Consider the following 14880-nt stretch of genomic DNA (forward strand, 5'->3'; position numbering starts at 1 on the left):
GTGGACAAGGGAAGAGCTACTGATGTCACTTCTCTGGGCTTCTGTTAGGCCTTTGACACGGTCCCCCACAACATCCTTCTGTCTAAATTGGAGAGAGATGGATTTGATGAGTGGACTGTTCGATGGATGAGGAATTGGTTGGATGGTTGCATCCAGAGACTAGCGGTCAACAGCTCAATGTCCAGATGGAGATTGGTGATGAATGGTGTCCCTCAAGGGTCTGTATTGGGACCAGTACTGTTTAATATCTTCATCAATGCCATAGACAGTGGGATCAAGTGTACCCTCGGCAAGTTTGCAGATGACACCAAGCTGAGTGGTGCAGCTGACATGCCTGAGGGACGGGATGCCATCCAGAGGGACCTGGAGAAACTTGAGGAAAGGGCCTGCGTGAACCTCATGAGGTTCAACAAGGCCAAGTGCAGGGTCTTGCACCTGGGTCAGGGCAACCCCTGGTATCAATACAGGCTGAGGGTTGAAGGGATTGAGAGCAGCCCTGCTGAGAAGCACTTGGGGATACTGGTGGATGAAAAGCTGGACATGAGCCAGCAATGTGCGTTCGCAGCCCAGAAGGCCAACCGTATCCTGGGCCGCATCGAAAGAAGCATGGCCAGCAGGTTGAGAGAGGTGATTCTGCCCCTCCACTCTGGCGAGACCCTACCTGGAGCACTGAGTCCAGCTCTGGAGCCCTCAGCACAGGAAAGGCATGGACCTATTGGAGCAGGTCCACAGGAGGGCCACAAAAATGATTAGACAGCTGGAGCACCTCTCCTATGAACAAAGGCTGAGACAGTTGAGTTTGTTCAGCCTGGAGGAGAGAAGGCTCTGGGGAAACCTTGTTGATTTAGACTAGATATAAGGAAGAAATTTTTCCCTGTGAGGATGATGAAACACTGACACAGATTGCCCAGAGCAATGGTAGATGCCCCATCCCTGGAAACATTCAAAGTCAGGTTGGATGGGGCTCTGAGCAACCTGATCTGGTTGAACATGTCCCTGTTCCCCTGAAGATATCCCCTGCACACTGGAGGGGGGTTGGACTAGATGAACTTTAAAGGTCCTTTCCAACCCAACCTGTTCTGTGATTCTGTGATTGTGAAAGCTGCATGACTTTGTAGTGCACAGCACCTTTTAGGCATCCCTAGTATATCTTCGTTCAGTTACTTGACACAACTTACCTCTAATACCAAAAGATGCAGAAATGTCCTCAGGTAGTCTGCTCGGCTGTTTAAGAAACAGAGCCTATCTCTATGCTGCTATTCAGTAATCCATCTTATTGATTTAAGTACTTGTTTTTGAAGCAAGTTCTAGTTTTATTCCAAAAATGTAATCAATGTACAGTTTGGGATTAAACAAAACAAGGTATAGAAAAGCATCCTTTTTGGTCCTTGGGCAGGAACAGGAAGGTCATGTATAGACTGAGATCATTAACAGGAATGCTAGGTTTATATTTCAGGGTTTGCCTGTCTTAAAGTTCTCATGTGGCTCCTGATGCCCATAGGCTTCGTGTGCCAGGATCCATGCCAGCGGTCAAGTCGGACCATTTATCATTCATCTGAATCTGTCAGGAGAAATCCGTACCAGAAGCTGCAGGTAAGTGACTTCAACAAGCCAGAGCTGAGGAAGATTGCAGGAAAGTCATTCTTACTGAATTTGGCTCACAGGTGAGAGAGCCAGTAAGTGAGTGAGGTTATCTGGATTTCTAGTGTAACTACAGAAGAGAGTCAGGAGATGCACCTGAGCTATGGGCTGTTTAGCCACTTTTGTTTTGTTGTGGCCAACAAGCTGCCAGAACCCTAGAACTTTATGAATGTCTCCAAGACCTCCGAGGCAGAAAGAGCTTTTTGCGTTTGAAATTTAAGGCTTCTTTCCCATTCAGTCCTGGAATCTTTCACTTCCTTTCCCATGGATCCTTGGACTGGGGCCTCAGTGTGGCTTGCTGTGACTGTCTGTTACCTTTTCTGCTGAGATAGTGCTTTCTTAGCACTGTGATGCTGATGGGCAGTTCTTCTCTATCTTTCTGGCTACAAGATGGGTTCCATAAATACCTGTTGAAGTGCAGCACTCACAAAAGGCAGGGAGATGCCCTATATAATTTGGACATTCAAATGCATTTCTTCTCAAGTAAATAGGCAAACGGTGTATCCTGATACTCTCTGCAGCTGATGCATATGTTCCTGCGAGGGACATGCAATATGGCTGTGTAGCTCAAGTTCAGTTAGGAAATGAAAAGCTGTTTTTGTTCAGTGATAGAGTACCAATATGCTGTTTGTTTTGTCATACGGAAAACTCACAGACATTGCAACATTTTGCTTTTTGTAACATTTGGAGTCTTAGGAGACAGGTGAATAGCTGATAAGGTGAGATTTGAGTATCTATAGGATGTGTGGCTGAGTCCAAAGCTTCTAAGGCAAATTGAATAGATAGGATTTCATACAGATGTCTTTGACCATAAAGGTGTTCTTTGTGGCAGACAAAAGGTACGTCAGATAAATTAGGAAGCATTCCAGAAAAAGTAACCTTCTCACTTAGAGTAATGCAGTCAGATCCTGATGATTTGACATCTTTTATCTGAAAAAAATTATGCAAGATAGTCTCAGAAAATTGAGCTGTTAGCAAGCATTGAATTTTAAGGAGGTTTAAACTTACAGATTTATTTTGCTTAGAAAAAACACAAATAGGTGTGAGGCCTGGCCAGTTGAAATGTGCAAAGATTCATATGACAGAGCAGTGGTTATGAGATGGGATTACCTTGTATTTTGGATGGGTGTCCCACTTGCCTATGTTTACCAGGAATAGGCTTCTAATCCAGTGATAAAATTTTATAGCATGTTTTTCTTTACCTACATGGAAGCCCCATGGCTAAATAGGTGTCTAGATCTTTCCATGGTTCAAGAATGTTTTGGCCTGCTCTTTGCTGAATGCATTTTATCTCTGATTGTTGGATCTTTGATGCCTCTGTTCCCATTCTCAGTTGCAAAGTGTACTTTGAACCTCTTTTGTATTTCTTAGATCCTTCATGAAGTCTTAAGTTTTGATTGTTCATGTAGGCCATCTTTAATTATTGTAAAAGTTGCTCCTTGGCAAAGAAATGCTGATACCAGTCTTGGTCGTGAGATAGTTACGGCAACTTCTGTTTTCTGAGTTTCACTAGCCTGGACTGCAAGTTCCTTGTGCAATTACTTTGGTTTGAGCCTCTAAGCATTTCTCTCCCTAGGGAAATTTAGCTGCTTCCTATGTAAAGTGTTGTTGATTCGGGTTGAAGCTCTTTCAATTAACTGTAAGCAATAAAGGGACCTCAACCAGTTTTGTACAGACCAACTGCAGAGAAGAACTTGGCAGTAGTACAGCTAGAAATGATAGGTAGGTCTCTTGAGAATCCTTTCTTAAACCATTTGCTCCTCTTGGGCATTGGAGGGGAGGAAGGCAACCTGAATAACACTAAAGGTAAGAAAAATCCAAGCTCCTCTGATAATAGTTTTCTTTTGAACCCACCCTTGACATTAAACTGGTCTTGCTTGCAGGCCTGATGCCAGGTAAGTAATACAGAGTACTTTTTGACATTCTGCTGATGTTTTTACACTTGTTTTGGAATGTTAAATAGCATTTTGTTTCTTCACAAGAACTGGAACATTGTGGAGATATTTAAATGAAATGGCTTCTGGAATTTCAGGGTTTTTACTTTTTTTTTTTTACCCTCTCTGTTCTATGAACAATTCTACTTGACAGCATCTGTTTCACCTTAATACACAGCTATTAAATATTTTCCTCTGGGTAACTCTTATTTTACAAAAATATGAATTTTGGTCACGAGAGTTGAGTTCATTCATCCATTCTGCAGAGCTCTTCTGTGTGCTTTTGAAAATTATATTTGTGTCCAGATGCATTCTGCCCAGTTGAGCACATCTGAGGTTAGGATTAGTGCTGTGTTTGGAATACATTCGTGGAGGCTGTTATGAGGAAGATCTAAACTGAGATGACAGAAGCTGTTAGCTATATCTCTGGACTTCAGTTATACCCTTTTGCTTTAGGGTACTCACTGCTCCTCTGCAACTCAGGCAGGGATGATAGTGTCTTGAAGAACACAAGGTTTTTATTCTCTTTATGTGTCTCTTGCAGCGTCCTGTGTCTGCGCAGTCGCAAACAGCAAACAGCAGATTGGTAAGTATCCTTCAGCTCCCTTCACCAATATAAGGGATGCAATTTCAAATGTTACCTTGTACAATACTTTTGGCGCATTTCATCACAAAATATATTTTGCAGCTGAGTAGCCTGGGTGGGGTGGGAAAGACAAGAAAAGAAGAGGTGAATAGGTGCTGACATACTTTTCCGTGTGGCAAGAGCAAAGGTTGGAAAAACATTTACATCAGTTCTAGCAGCTTAAGAAAAAGCATAGGTGATGTGCTGAGAGTCAAGGTCAGCTGGGTCAGATCCCTCTAAGTTTTTAATCCTACAGGTATTTCTGAACTGCATTTTAAAGAAATTGGATATAGATGTTTGAAGATGAAGTTGTCACTTTGGTCATCAAATGATGAAGACAGTGGCAGCACAGTGTTCTGGATTTGATAGGTGATTGAAAAGGAAAGTGCAAAACAAATGTAAGAGCTGGTGGAAGCAGCAGTGAGTAGGAGTGTCACTCCAAAAGGAGGGAGGAAGGAGGAATTTTTGTCTTTTAATCTTACAGGGATGGAATAAGTCTGAATAAAAGGCATAGCACAGGTGAATCTGTACTGACAAAATTCAGGTGGCCCCATAAGAGAAGTAATAATTTTCTGTGGGACAGTCATCTGAAGGAAACTGAAAATTTGAGAGTGAACTAGGTCAAAATAGATACAGAGGTAGAAGGATTTCTTAAAGGTAATGGAAGAATGTAGAACTATTGTTAGCATAAGTCAGACTGATCTACCTTTCCAAATGTCATGTTTGTCACCCTCCTTGTAAGCCATATGGACAAAACAATGTTAGATTACAATTCTAAGCACGTGGCTGTGTGGGGACGTGGTAGGCATTATTTTGCTGCTGGGCTTCATGCATGAATATAATAGCATGATTCTAATTTTTTTTTGAGGTTTCCCAGCAGGAAGGAAAGTAGGACAGATGGAATCATCTTGAGAACCTAATTCATTCTATGCGTTGCCGTTTATGTCGTTCTGTGTAAGTTTAGCTGAGGCTAAGAAAAAAGAGTCGTATTGAATAATGAGGTTTCATAGAGAATAGGAAGGATCTTTCTGCCAGCTGCTGTCAGTGCTTAGTATAATTAGAATCATGATGTGGGAACCAGAGATGCTTGCAGAATTTGGAGATAAAACAAAGTGGTTGGATTTATCTATACTTTTAAAGATAAGCTGGGTCAAAGAGGAAACAAGGTCTTTGTGAAGTTGGAGACATTTCTATGCTACAGCCGGAGAGAATTCTGCAGTAAAACACTGGAAAAAAAAAGTGTTTGTGCAGGAAGTTCAGTAAAGTTAAGAGTTATTCTCTAGCGTTTTGACAATAGTGCAGTTTGTTCTCAGGTAGGAGCTAGAGCTGTCAATATGTAGGCATACATTTTCTGTTTGTAATCAATGAAATCCTCTCCATTGTATCGTGACAATGGAAATGATTTCATTGAAGTATTTCCTTAGTAAAGAAGATTATCTGATAGGGTGAAAAATTTCCTGTAATATTCTCTGAGCAGCAGTTCTCACATGATGATTGTTATGCTAGTGTCAGGAAATGTTTTTTAAGAGGAGGTTACCTAGAAGGAGATGTTAGAGGAAGTTATTAAGCAAAGTTGTTGAGCTGTGCTCTTGAAATGGAGGAGAGCTTAGGAAGAAAGACTAAAAGCCTTCAACTTAATGCCTTCTACAGCATGAAGCAAACCTGTTTGACTATTGATATTTTTACTTGTTCTGCAAATGCTTGTCTTCTACCTTCTCATCCAGATTGTCTTGTTTTTCTCTTGTTTTATTTAACCAGTTTTCATTAGGTTTAGCAAAATGTTTCAGCTGGCACCTGCTATGTCTGTTTCTCTTTGGATCTTTCTGTGCCAGTTACTGCAGTGCAACCCATTCTAGTGCAATGCCTGTTGCTTTTGCAATTGCTTGATCTGCAGATTCTGAATAGCCATTTGCAATTTCTAATGAAACAGAGAGAATGGAATTCAATTCCAGTAGTCCTTACAAATAAAGATATGACTTGATCTTGCCATGAGTTTTATTTCTATCTGAGCAGTATGGGATATTCCCCTGGGCTTATCCATCTTAAGGTATCTGTCACGTTTTTATCTTCTTTCTAGATTAAGAAGGCTCTCTGTGCATACTTTGCTCAGTGTAGTGCTAAAAGAAAATGTGAATTTTGTGTAAAGGCATGAGTCCTTCTCAGCTACACTCTTTTAATGCTGTTTTTAGAGAGGTAGTTTGCCTGAACTGGACCTAAGACCAGCTAAAATGTACTTGAGAACATATTCAAAGATTTCAGTCTTGCTGCGATTTTATAATCCTGCTAATTTGAAGACACTTTGAATTCCAGTCCTATGTTAGAATTGTCCAGGACTTCCCATCAGGTTAAGAATGAACTTGGAGAGACTGTCTGCAAAGTATTTATTTTCTTTTTAAAAAATTTGCATATGTATGCACATTTGCATGATGTATCTATGTACATATACAGGATCTGTCTGTTAAGTGTGAGAAGTAGCAAGTTGAAATCCAGCAGTACAGTAACTAAAGAATAACGGGTGGTGAACTGGATTTTTCACTTTTTTTCTTATAACTTAATCTCCTCACTGAAGTACAGTTCTGTTCTTCTAGTGTAGCAACAGAACTGGAACAAAGGGTCATGGTTCTGGTACCATTGAGCTGTGAATCCAAGTGTATTTGGGGCCTGTGAATATGAATGTTGGATCTAGTGCCCCTTGGGTGAGGATTTTTCTGTATAAAATCCTGGCTTTGGTGCTTTTGGGTATGTCTCATGTTTTTCTGGAAGAGGCCAGGGGTGTAAATACTGGCACTGATGCCTGAATTGTGAGTCCTGCTGTGCTAAAAACTAGAAATGTGAATACTCACATTTAGTGCCTGCTGGGGTGTGGATTCTTCAACAGTTGGAGTGTGGAATTGTGAATTCTGGCTGTAGTACTCTGGAGTGTAGATTCTGCTGGGAATGGTGTCCTGGAATTTGAATGTAACTTTTGCTTTTTTTAAAGTAAGTTGGGAGAGGAAAAAGGGGAAAAAAAAATGTGTGTTCATACTGTCTCTACAGCATACCCGTCCTCTGTCTGCCAGTGATGCTGAAAATAAAAACACGATGCCCTCAGGCAGAGAAAAAGCAACAGGAAGGCAAGGCAGCTCTGTGCTAGGTCTCTCCATGGAGGAGGTAAGTAGACTATTAAATATCTTTTTATTTACCTTGGCTTTCATGCAATATGTGGGGTATTTGCTCAGCAAAGAGCAAGTGCATGTATATGAAAAACATGACAGAAGTGTAATTTTCGAAACAAACTGCTGAGTTTTACTGCTGGTACTTCCCTTGCCTTCAGTCATGCCAGGCATACATATGTGCTCCAAGCAGTGATAGATTCCTTCAGAATTTAAATGCAAGATAAAATTGCTTAAGGATATCATATGTACCCAGCTTACTCCCAGTACTGCAGTAATAGTCTTGTCCTGTGAAACTCAGAGATTTTTCTAGGGTTCTTTTTATATTGTATCTATTTTGCTGGCTGTTTTTTTTGGTCTCTTTTTATTCCAAGATAAAAGTTCTTCGTCGAGTGAGAGAGGAGAATGAACGGAGAGGAGGCTTCATCAGGATATTCCCTACCCCATTAACATGGGACCTTTATGGGTACGAATAAGAATGCAATAGGATGGCTCAATGTTACACTGATGCTATGTGTTGAGGGATATTCTGTGTTAGGTATATGTAGATCAACCAGTTTAGCAATCAGAAAGACACATATTGAGGCTTTTGGTAGAATTTATTTTAGTGTTGATGTTTTTTTCTTATCTCTTGTTTTTAACTGCTGCTGTGTTGCCTAACTTCACCTCATGGAAGGCTGTCAAACATTGTTTCTGATGTTGCTTTTCTGTCAGAATAAAAATTTCTTCACTTCAGATAATCTATTCCTTCCCTCTGCTTTTGCATCCTAGAGCTGCACCTACTATGTACTCTGTCATTAGGCCATAACCACAGTATAGGACTCACCTTGTGAGTGATACTGTATTACACTTTTCTCACTTTTTTTCCCAGTCTATAATGTTTCTCTCTGTCTCTTGCTTCACCAGGAACTTCAGTCAAGAAGTGATAGCTCTCCTCCTTTCCTCTTTTTTGTTATGGTACAGCATACTGTCTCAATCCACTTCTGGGATATTTTTTGTAGTTTACTTAATTCTGTATCGTGCTGCCCTTCATTTTGTTGAGCTCAATCTTGATACATCCTGTATTTTGTTTTTCTAGATCCTTTTTAGAGCACAAGACATCAATGAACTACATGCTGGCTACACGTCTGTTTCAGGACAGGTAAAAAGCTTTTCTATTTGGGAGGGAGGAAAAGGGCACAAACAGCCTGAACAGGGTTGATTCCCCACTCATCCAATGTTATAAACACGGATCTGTGATTTATAGGGGTGGTAATAGTTGCACATCTCTTCTCTAGTGTGCCAGTGACTGTGAAGGTTTCTCACACTTTTACATGTTGCACTTCTGAATCCTGGGGCAAAAAGGACAATACACAAAAGGCATGGGAGTCACTGGAGTAAAAAGATGAATATAGACATGAAAAACCTTCAAGCACCTAGGTTTCTCTATGAAGGGATTATATGTGGTCCTTGCTTACCTTTTGTTTCAAATTTAAAGTCATGTCAGAGCTTGTCCTCGTGTAAAGTAAGCACCGAAGTTTACTCTGAAGGTTTAGTATCCCTACCTCTTGGCCTGTGCAAGCATGATTTGATGCCTCTTTCTCTGGGTTGTGCTTGGGTGGAAACGACAGTTCATGCTGCTAGCTGAACTTCCATTGAGAGCTGTATGCAGTATCTTTCACTGCATGTTTAACACCCTTCCTTCTCAATGGTTTTTCTTTTCCAAATTTGAGATCCACAATAAAGTAACTACAGAGTAAGGATAAGGTTGCTGACTGAGGAGACAATATTTACAGAAGCTCTTCCTGCATCAGTATTGTACAATTTTTTTTTTTTCTGTGTACTTTCAGGGATGTGTCTAGAGAGTATCTCCAAATTACACCACCTCCAATTTAAGACAGGCAGATGCAAGCATCAGTTGTAGAACAGCTGCTCAGATTTCCTCTTTTGGAGCCTTTTTTCCCTCTTGTTTAAGATAGTACTGATGAGGAATTATGTAAATTTGGCCTTTTCATTGTACATATGAAAGACTTAGGCTTTTTAATCCAGTCAGTGATCCAGAATGGAAGGTAATTTTTGCCATTTTTCCCTTTGTAGGGGCAAGATGAAAAGAGACTTCATCGCTGGGAGATCCCGGTAAATGGCTTCTTAAGTAAATAATTTATACTTTGTAGGATTTATTCTAAATTTAGATTGCCACAGCTTCATCTTCCCAAGTCCTGGGTCCACACCTTTTCTACCTGAAATCCATCAAACTAATTTTAGAAAAGTAAATACAGTGAGCAAAGAGTATCCCAGCATGTGGAGAGCTTAAGTTTTGTTGGATTGGACCTTAAAATTCCTCCTCTTAGCCTTCCTACTTTGGCATTCCAACCATATTGATAAGCCTCATCATTGACCTCCCTCAAAAGATGTCATAATGCATTAGGGTTTTGGATTTCATATACCCATATATTCACATTCCTAGATCTAAAAGATAAATGGAGCAACAGGAATTTTCTGTGGATGTTCCCACTTACATCATAAAGAGCACTTTGCTGGATCTTTGTGCACTGGCAGAAAGTTGGTATGTTTGGAGGAATCTGGCAGGGCTCCTTCTCCCTTGGTTTAGGAAGAACCTGTAGAAAGGTTGTAATTTTTTGCTTAAATTATGTTAAAATTCTTATCTCTGGCCAAACAGTGAAGAACAAGATGTCTACGTAAAAAGTTCAGAAGCCTGGACTCAGGTCCGTGTGTTCTCTCACCACTTGCGTCCGTTGATTTGTACTTTTGCAAGCATTGCAAGAGTTGAATTGCAATTCAGTTTTCCTGTTTAATTGTGCCTTGAGCTGCTGCATGATGGACAGATGCTGCTCAGTCATGAAAGCATGACACTAGATAAGTGTGTTTTGGGGCTTTGGGAGATGATGTTCTGTAAAATATGTGCAAGACTCCCTTCAAACGTTTGCAGGCTTTAAATAGAGCAAAGTTAGACTGATCATAAATATTTCTTCCCTGTGTCAGGAAAACTGTGTCTTGAAGAAATTTAATCTGCTAAGTCTCTTGTATCATCAGGGAGAAAAGTATAAAGGGAGATTGAGGTTCTCTGTATTATGCTTCCCAGAGCAGGTCTTAATGGAAGGCTGGATACGAGGCTGGAAGCTGTAGACTCTCATGCTCTTTTTTATGAGAGAAAGCTTCTTTCACTGGAGTTACGGAAGCGCCGGCAAAGTCATGGCAAGGCTAGAGCAGCACGGACAAGATCATCAGGTATGCACGGCTAGAGTCTTAGATGAACAGCTAGTCAAAAACCAACAAGCAAGGACTTTTTAATTTGAAATGTGTGTGAAAGGGGTTATTCTGGCCTATGTAGTCCTTAAAGAGATTCACAGGTTGAAGTTAATAGTTTGCATTTCATTCTCCTTCTGAGCTTCCTGCCTTTCTGGTGCCTAGAATTTCATTCCCACCATTCCACATCCCCATGTATATGACTAAAGGTAATCAATATTTTCTTGAAGTTGAGCTTGTGGTTGCATTTTTGGGTACAAGAATTCAACAGTATGTGTGCCTCTATAGTCCTCTAGCTTTTCTGAGAAAGATGAAAACTTGGGACCTTCCAGGCTGGTTCTCCTACACAGCAGTGACTAAGCTGTTGGAAAGAGAAATCTTGCGTACCCAAGCTGATGTGGGAAAAACTTAAAAGGATCCAGGGGTGAATGATCCTCACAAGTGGCTGTTCCTGAAGCCATTATCTAAACTCCTTATAGTAGCTATGTGATACTGACTGCAATAGGGGAGATTGTATGTTATAAAATGATTTTTGGTGCTATGTTAAGGTATATGATCTTTACTGGCACATGTAGAAATTTAGTTTCATAGCTTTGTTTTTTCTGACTCATAAAAATAAAAAAAATTAGTATATACGTCAAGTATGAGTATATCTATATATATGTCAGTATATTCTCAAGAATCACGATAAAATACAGGTAAATGCCGTTGTTTCTTTGAATTTATTTTTTTAAATTTGTAAAATTAAGGTGAGAATCTTCATCTGTCGTCTTTGAATATTGGGGAAATGAACTTCTCAACTGTTTGATTCACAAGCAGACAGACAGAAAGACTAAGAAAGGGCGGCAATACTTAAGATGCTATTCTAAAATGGTGGTGTTCTGTCCTTCCAGCAGAAAAGCGTTTAGAAGTAAACCAAAGTATATAAATAGCAGGACAGTCTTCCCCACTTTTTTTCTTAACCAGTATAGGTGATTTCTCCACTACAGAGACATCAGAACCAACAAAGCTGTCCCTCAAGTCAGACACAGAAGGTGAGGAGGAAGAGGAGGTGGCTGAAGATGAAGAGCTAGATAGAACTGTTGGCCCTCTTCCGGATACCCAGGTGAAAAGCAAGCCAAAGCTCTCTGACCTGGTGAAAACTACTTGCAAGGAGAGGATACCAAAAAAACTTGACAAGAAAACTGGAGATGGAGGACAGCCGTTTCTTCGAAAAACAGACTCAGAATCTCAGTTTAACTTGCTGCAGATTCTTCAAAACCGTGGAAACCTGAGGTGAGAGATTTCTGCATATTGCCTTGAGTTTTGACTAGTAGCTAATATTGGTTAAAATATGGAGGATGTACACTTAGTGTACATTACGAATGAGTGTGAGGAGATAAGAGGACCCTAGAGAAGGGGGCCAGAATTTTTGTCTAACTGTGGGCTGCTTTAATGACTAGTTGGCGCAGAAAGGAGATAGTTGCAAAGACTGACAGTTTACCTAAATGCATGACCTGTTGGATCAGCATAAAGCATAAGCCATAGTTTCCATTGCTATTCTTTAATCTGGTGATGTAAGCTGTTCTCTGGCCAACTCAAGGCTTCTAAAATACCTCTCTGTCTTAATGCAGGATGCCTGCTATTGAATTCTAAAATTTGTCTTTTCATTCTTTACATTTGCAAAGAAGTGCGTGTAAACATATGTTAAACTATCCAAGAAAGGTTGGGTAGGAATACTTCAGTGCTGCCTCTTCATAAAATTAGTTTTCTCATGTTTGTGCTTTTTATTTTTATTTCTTTATTTATTTTTATATAGCAAGATAAGAGGTCGTTTGACAGTGTCAGGTTACTGAAACATCTTGCGCTTTTTTTGTGCGCTTTTTTTTTTTCTCGTTATTTTTGTATAGCAAGGTAAGAGGTCGTTTGACAGTGACAGGTTACTGGAACATCTCGTTGCCTGCTGTTGAGTATGACAATGTGATTCAGAGTATGTTCTGATGCGTGGTTCTGTTGCTTGAAAAAGAGAGGTGCTGGAGGAGACCGTATAGAATAAAACCAACCAGGGTCCTACTAGATGTTTAGAAGCGTGGTCCTTCCCTTAAATGTGGGTAGTAAAACTGTCTATTTGCAGATAGACAGGAAGGGTAAAAAAAGTGATCATATATGTCTGTGTAGGAGGATTTTTACGTCTTCTAGATAAGAAGCAGCACTATGTTTTCTGTGAAAATTGTCCAAAGGTAGAGAAAATGTTGCTTGTTGTCGCTTTCTTAGAGGATTTTTGAATTATCAGATTAATTTGGGGACTGTTCTGATGTCTTCTTGTGGCAAGGACATTTGCTGTCATGACAGGGAAGATTCCGAAACCTGTTTTGAGGATGAACATAGCAATGCTGTCATCTACCTATACATAGAACTGACTCCTGCCAAGAACGTAAGCTCTGTTTGGTGTTCCTGGCAGAATCTTGCTCAGCACCCAGTACTGTTGGGATTCCCCACAGAAGTGTGTAAGGCTTGTGGTGACCTCATGCTCCAGGATTCTGCTGGGCTTGGCCCCATCTGATCTGTCATTGATGGAAGCTTTGCTTGTGGGATCAACAGGCAGAGGAGCTGAAGTAATGAAATTTTCATCCAAAAGAAACCAGGCCTGTTCCAGTCAGTTTTTGTAAGTGTTGGGACTTTTCTCTCTCCTTTAGGCGGCCTGATGAGGCAATTTCTCTGCCTTCCACACATTGGCTGTTACTGGTGAAGAGGTGACAGTCAAATTTAAACATGTTCCCCCAACTGTGCCATTCCCAGGGAAGTAAAAGGGATTTACTTGTTCCTACATTTAAGGCCTCAGGTTTCAGTGTTCTACACACTGGAGGAGAGGCAGTGTTATATGGGGACCTTCTTTAGTTTCCCATTTTGTAATCACAGAAGCATCAGGTGCAGGCAAAGAAATGTATTACTGTGCTGATGTCCATAACAGGGGGTCCTTAATTCCTACCAGCACAAATTCTGAACTCCTGGTCATGAGATGTTTGAGTTACACCTAAAACAAACCTGGCAGCCCTAGAGAGCCCTGAGGGGAGAGCCTTTTCTGATCTATGGTGGCCTGATGTATAGACTATTACTACTTAGTCAGCGTTCAGAGGGTTCTGATGTTCCACACATGGGAAGAGAAAGGTAGGTGTGCAGCATACAGAGCTTGGAGGTGTTATAATGTCTGCTGTGCATTCTGGAGATCACTGGAAGACAGAAATTGTAACCAGGTATTTTTATCATGTTTTAGTTACTGCGGTACTGGTACAGCTATCCATGGAGAATGTTAGTTTGAGACTCTTGAGAACTCATCATTTGCTTAGCCCCTCTTTGGGCCTGGCATGGTCTTCCAGCAGCATTAAAAGCTAACAATTAAGCAGATGCATGGATGCTTTTAATGTATTTTATTTTAACTTCAATTCTTACCTAAATTGATGCATTGATCTCTTTAAGTGCTACTATGTTATATGATTTCTATGTAACACTGTAACAAAGTGTTCATGAAATTTACAGACTTAAAACAGAAAGACTAAATTTCTGGACTGAATTTTTAATGAAATATCAGGGACTCATGTACATGGGGTCATGAGGACCATGTAACTATCTGAGAATATTCCCAAGAAAACAGAGAACAAGTAGAGAAAAAATGGTGAAGTTCCTCAGGATTCAGTCTGAGGCTGATTTTAATAATCAGTTCAAGAATGACGCAAAATGTAGAAATGTGCTAATGAAACTTGCTGATGGAAAAGTTATTACCATGTTATTACCCAAATTATTACCATGGGAGTTATTACCATGAAAGAAAAGTAGTATAAAAGTAGAATAAACATGGGAAGAGCTGGATGACTAAAAGGATAGGAATAATAAAACTAGGATAAAATTCAGTAGCGCAAAGTGCAAGGGCATGCTTTTAAGAACTAATAATTTACAGCAGAAATTCTATCAGATGGGTGTTTATCAACTGGAAATTAATTATAAGGAAAAATGTCTTGCATGCTTGTTGATCACAGGAGGTTTGTGAAGCTCTAGCTCATGCATGCATGAAAACACCAAATGTAGTCTAAGGTTTATCACTTGGGACACTTCTGAGACTTCATATGAAATATTATATACAGTTACTATCACCGATGTTCATGGAAGGTAAATTGTGGCTGGAACAGGTGGAGATGAGCCGCTAGTCTCATTGTGTCACCAGTGTGGGTACTTTGTTAGAAGACACTGAAAAATGTGGATAGTTCACACTAATAAAATCAAAACTATGAATGGTTGTAGGGCCTGA

At 40.2% G+C, this 14880-nt stretch overlaps 1 protein-coding gene across 1 annotated transcript in view; it reads left to right on the top strand.

Annotated features, from left to right (window-relative positions):
• Positions 1-1501: 1501 nt before the first annotated feature.
• TTLL5 (tubulin tyrosine ligase-like family, member 5) overlaps positions 1502-14880 on the top strand; it is a gene marked incomplete at its 5' end in the record, with an annotated part of 97794 nt that continues 84415 nt past the window's right edge. Inside the window, 8 exons of the mRNA XM_010283232.1 lie at positions 1502-1593; positions 4120-4161; positions 7237-7350; positions 7727-7818; positions 8431-8493; positions 9429-9467; positions 10435-10580; positions 11588-11873. Of these exons, the coding sequence (XP_010281534.1) occupies positions 1502-1593; positions 4120-4161; positions 7237-7350; positions 7727-7818; positions 8431-8493; positions 9429-9467; positions 10435-10580; positions 11588-11873 (874 nt within the window). The remainder of the gene's footprint in view (positions 1594-4119; positions 4162-7236; positions 7351-7726; positions 7819-8430; positions 8494-9428; positions 9468-10434; positions 10581-11587; positions 11874-14880) is intronic.

The sequence above is a fragment of the Phaethon lepturus genome, unplaced genomic scaffold (genome assembly GCF_000687285.1).
Source record: "Phaethon lepturus isolate BGI_N335 unplaced genomic scaffold, ASM68728v1 scaffold10033, whole genome shotgun sequence".
Lineage (NCBI taxonomy): Eukaryota > Metazoa > Chordata > Aves > Phaethontiformes > Phaethontidae > Phaethon > Phaethon lepturus.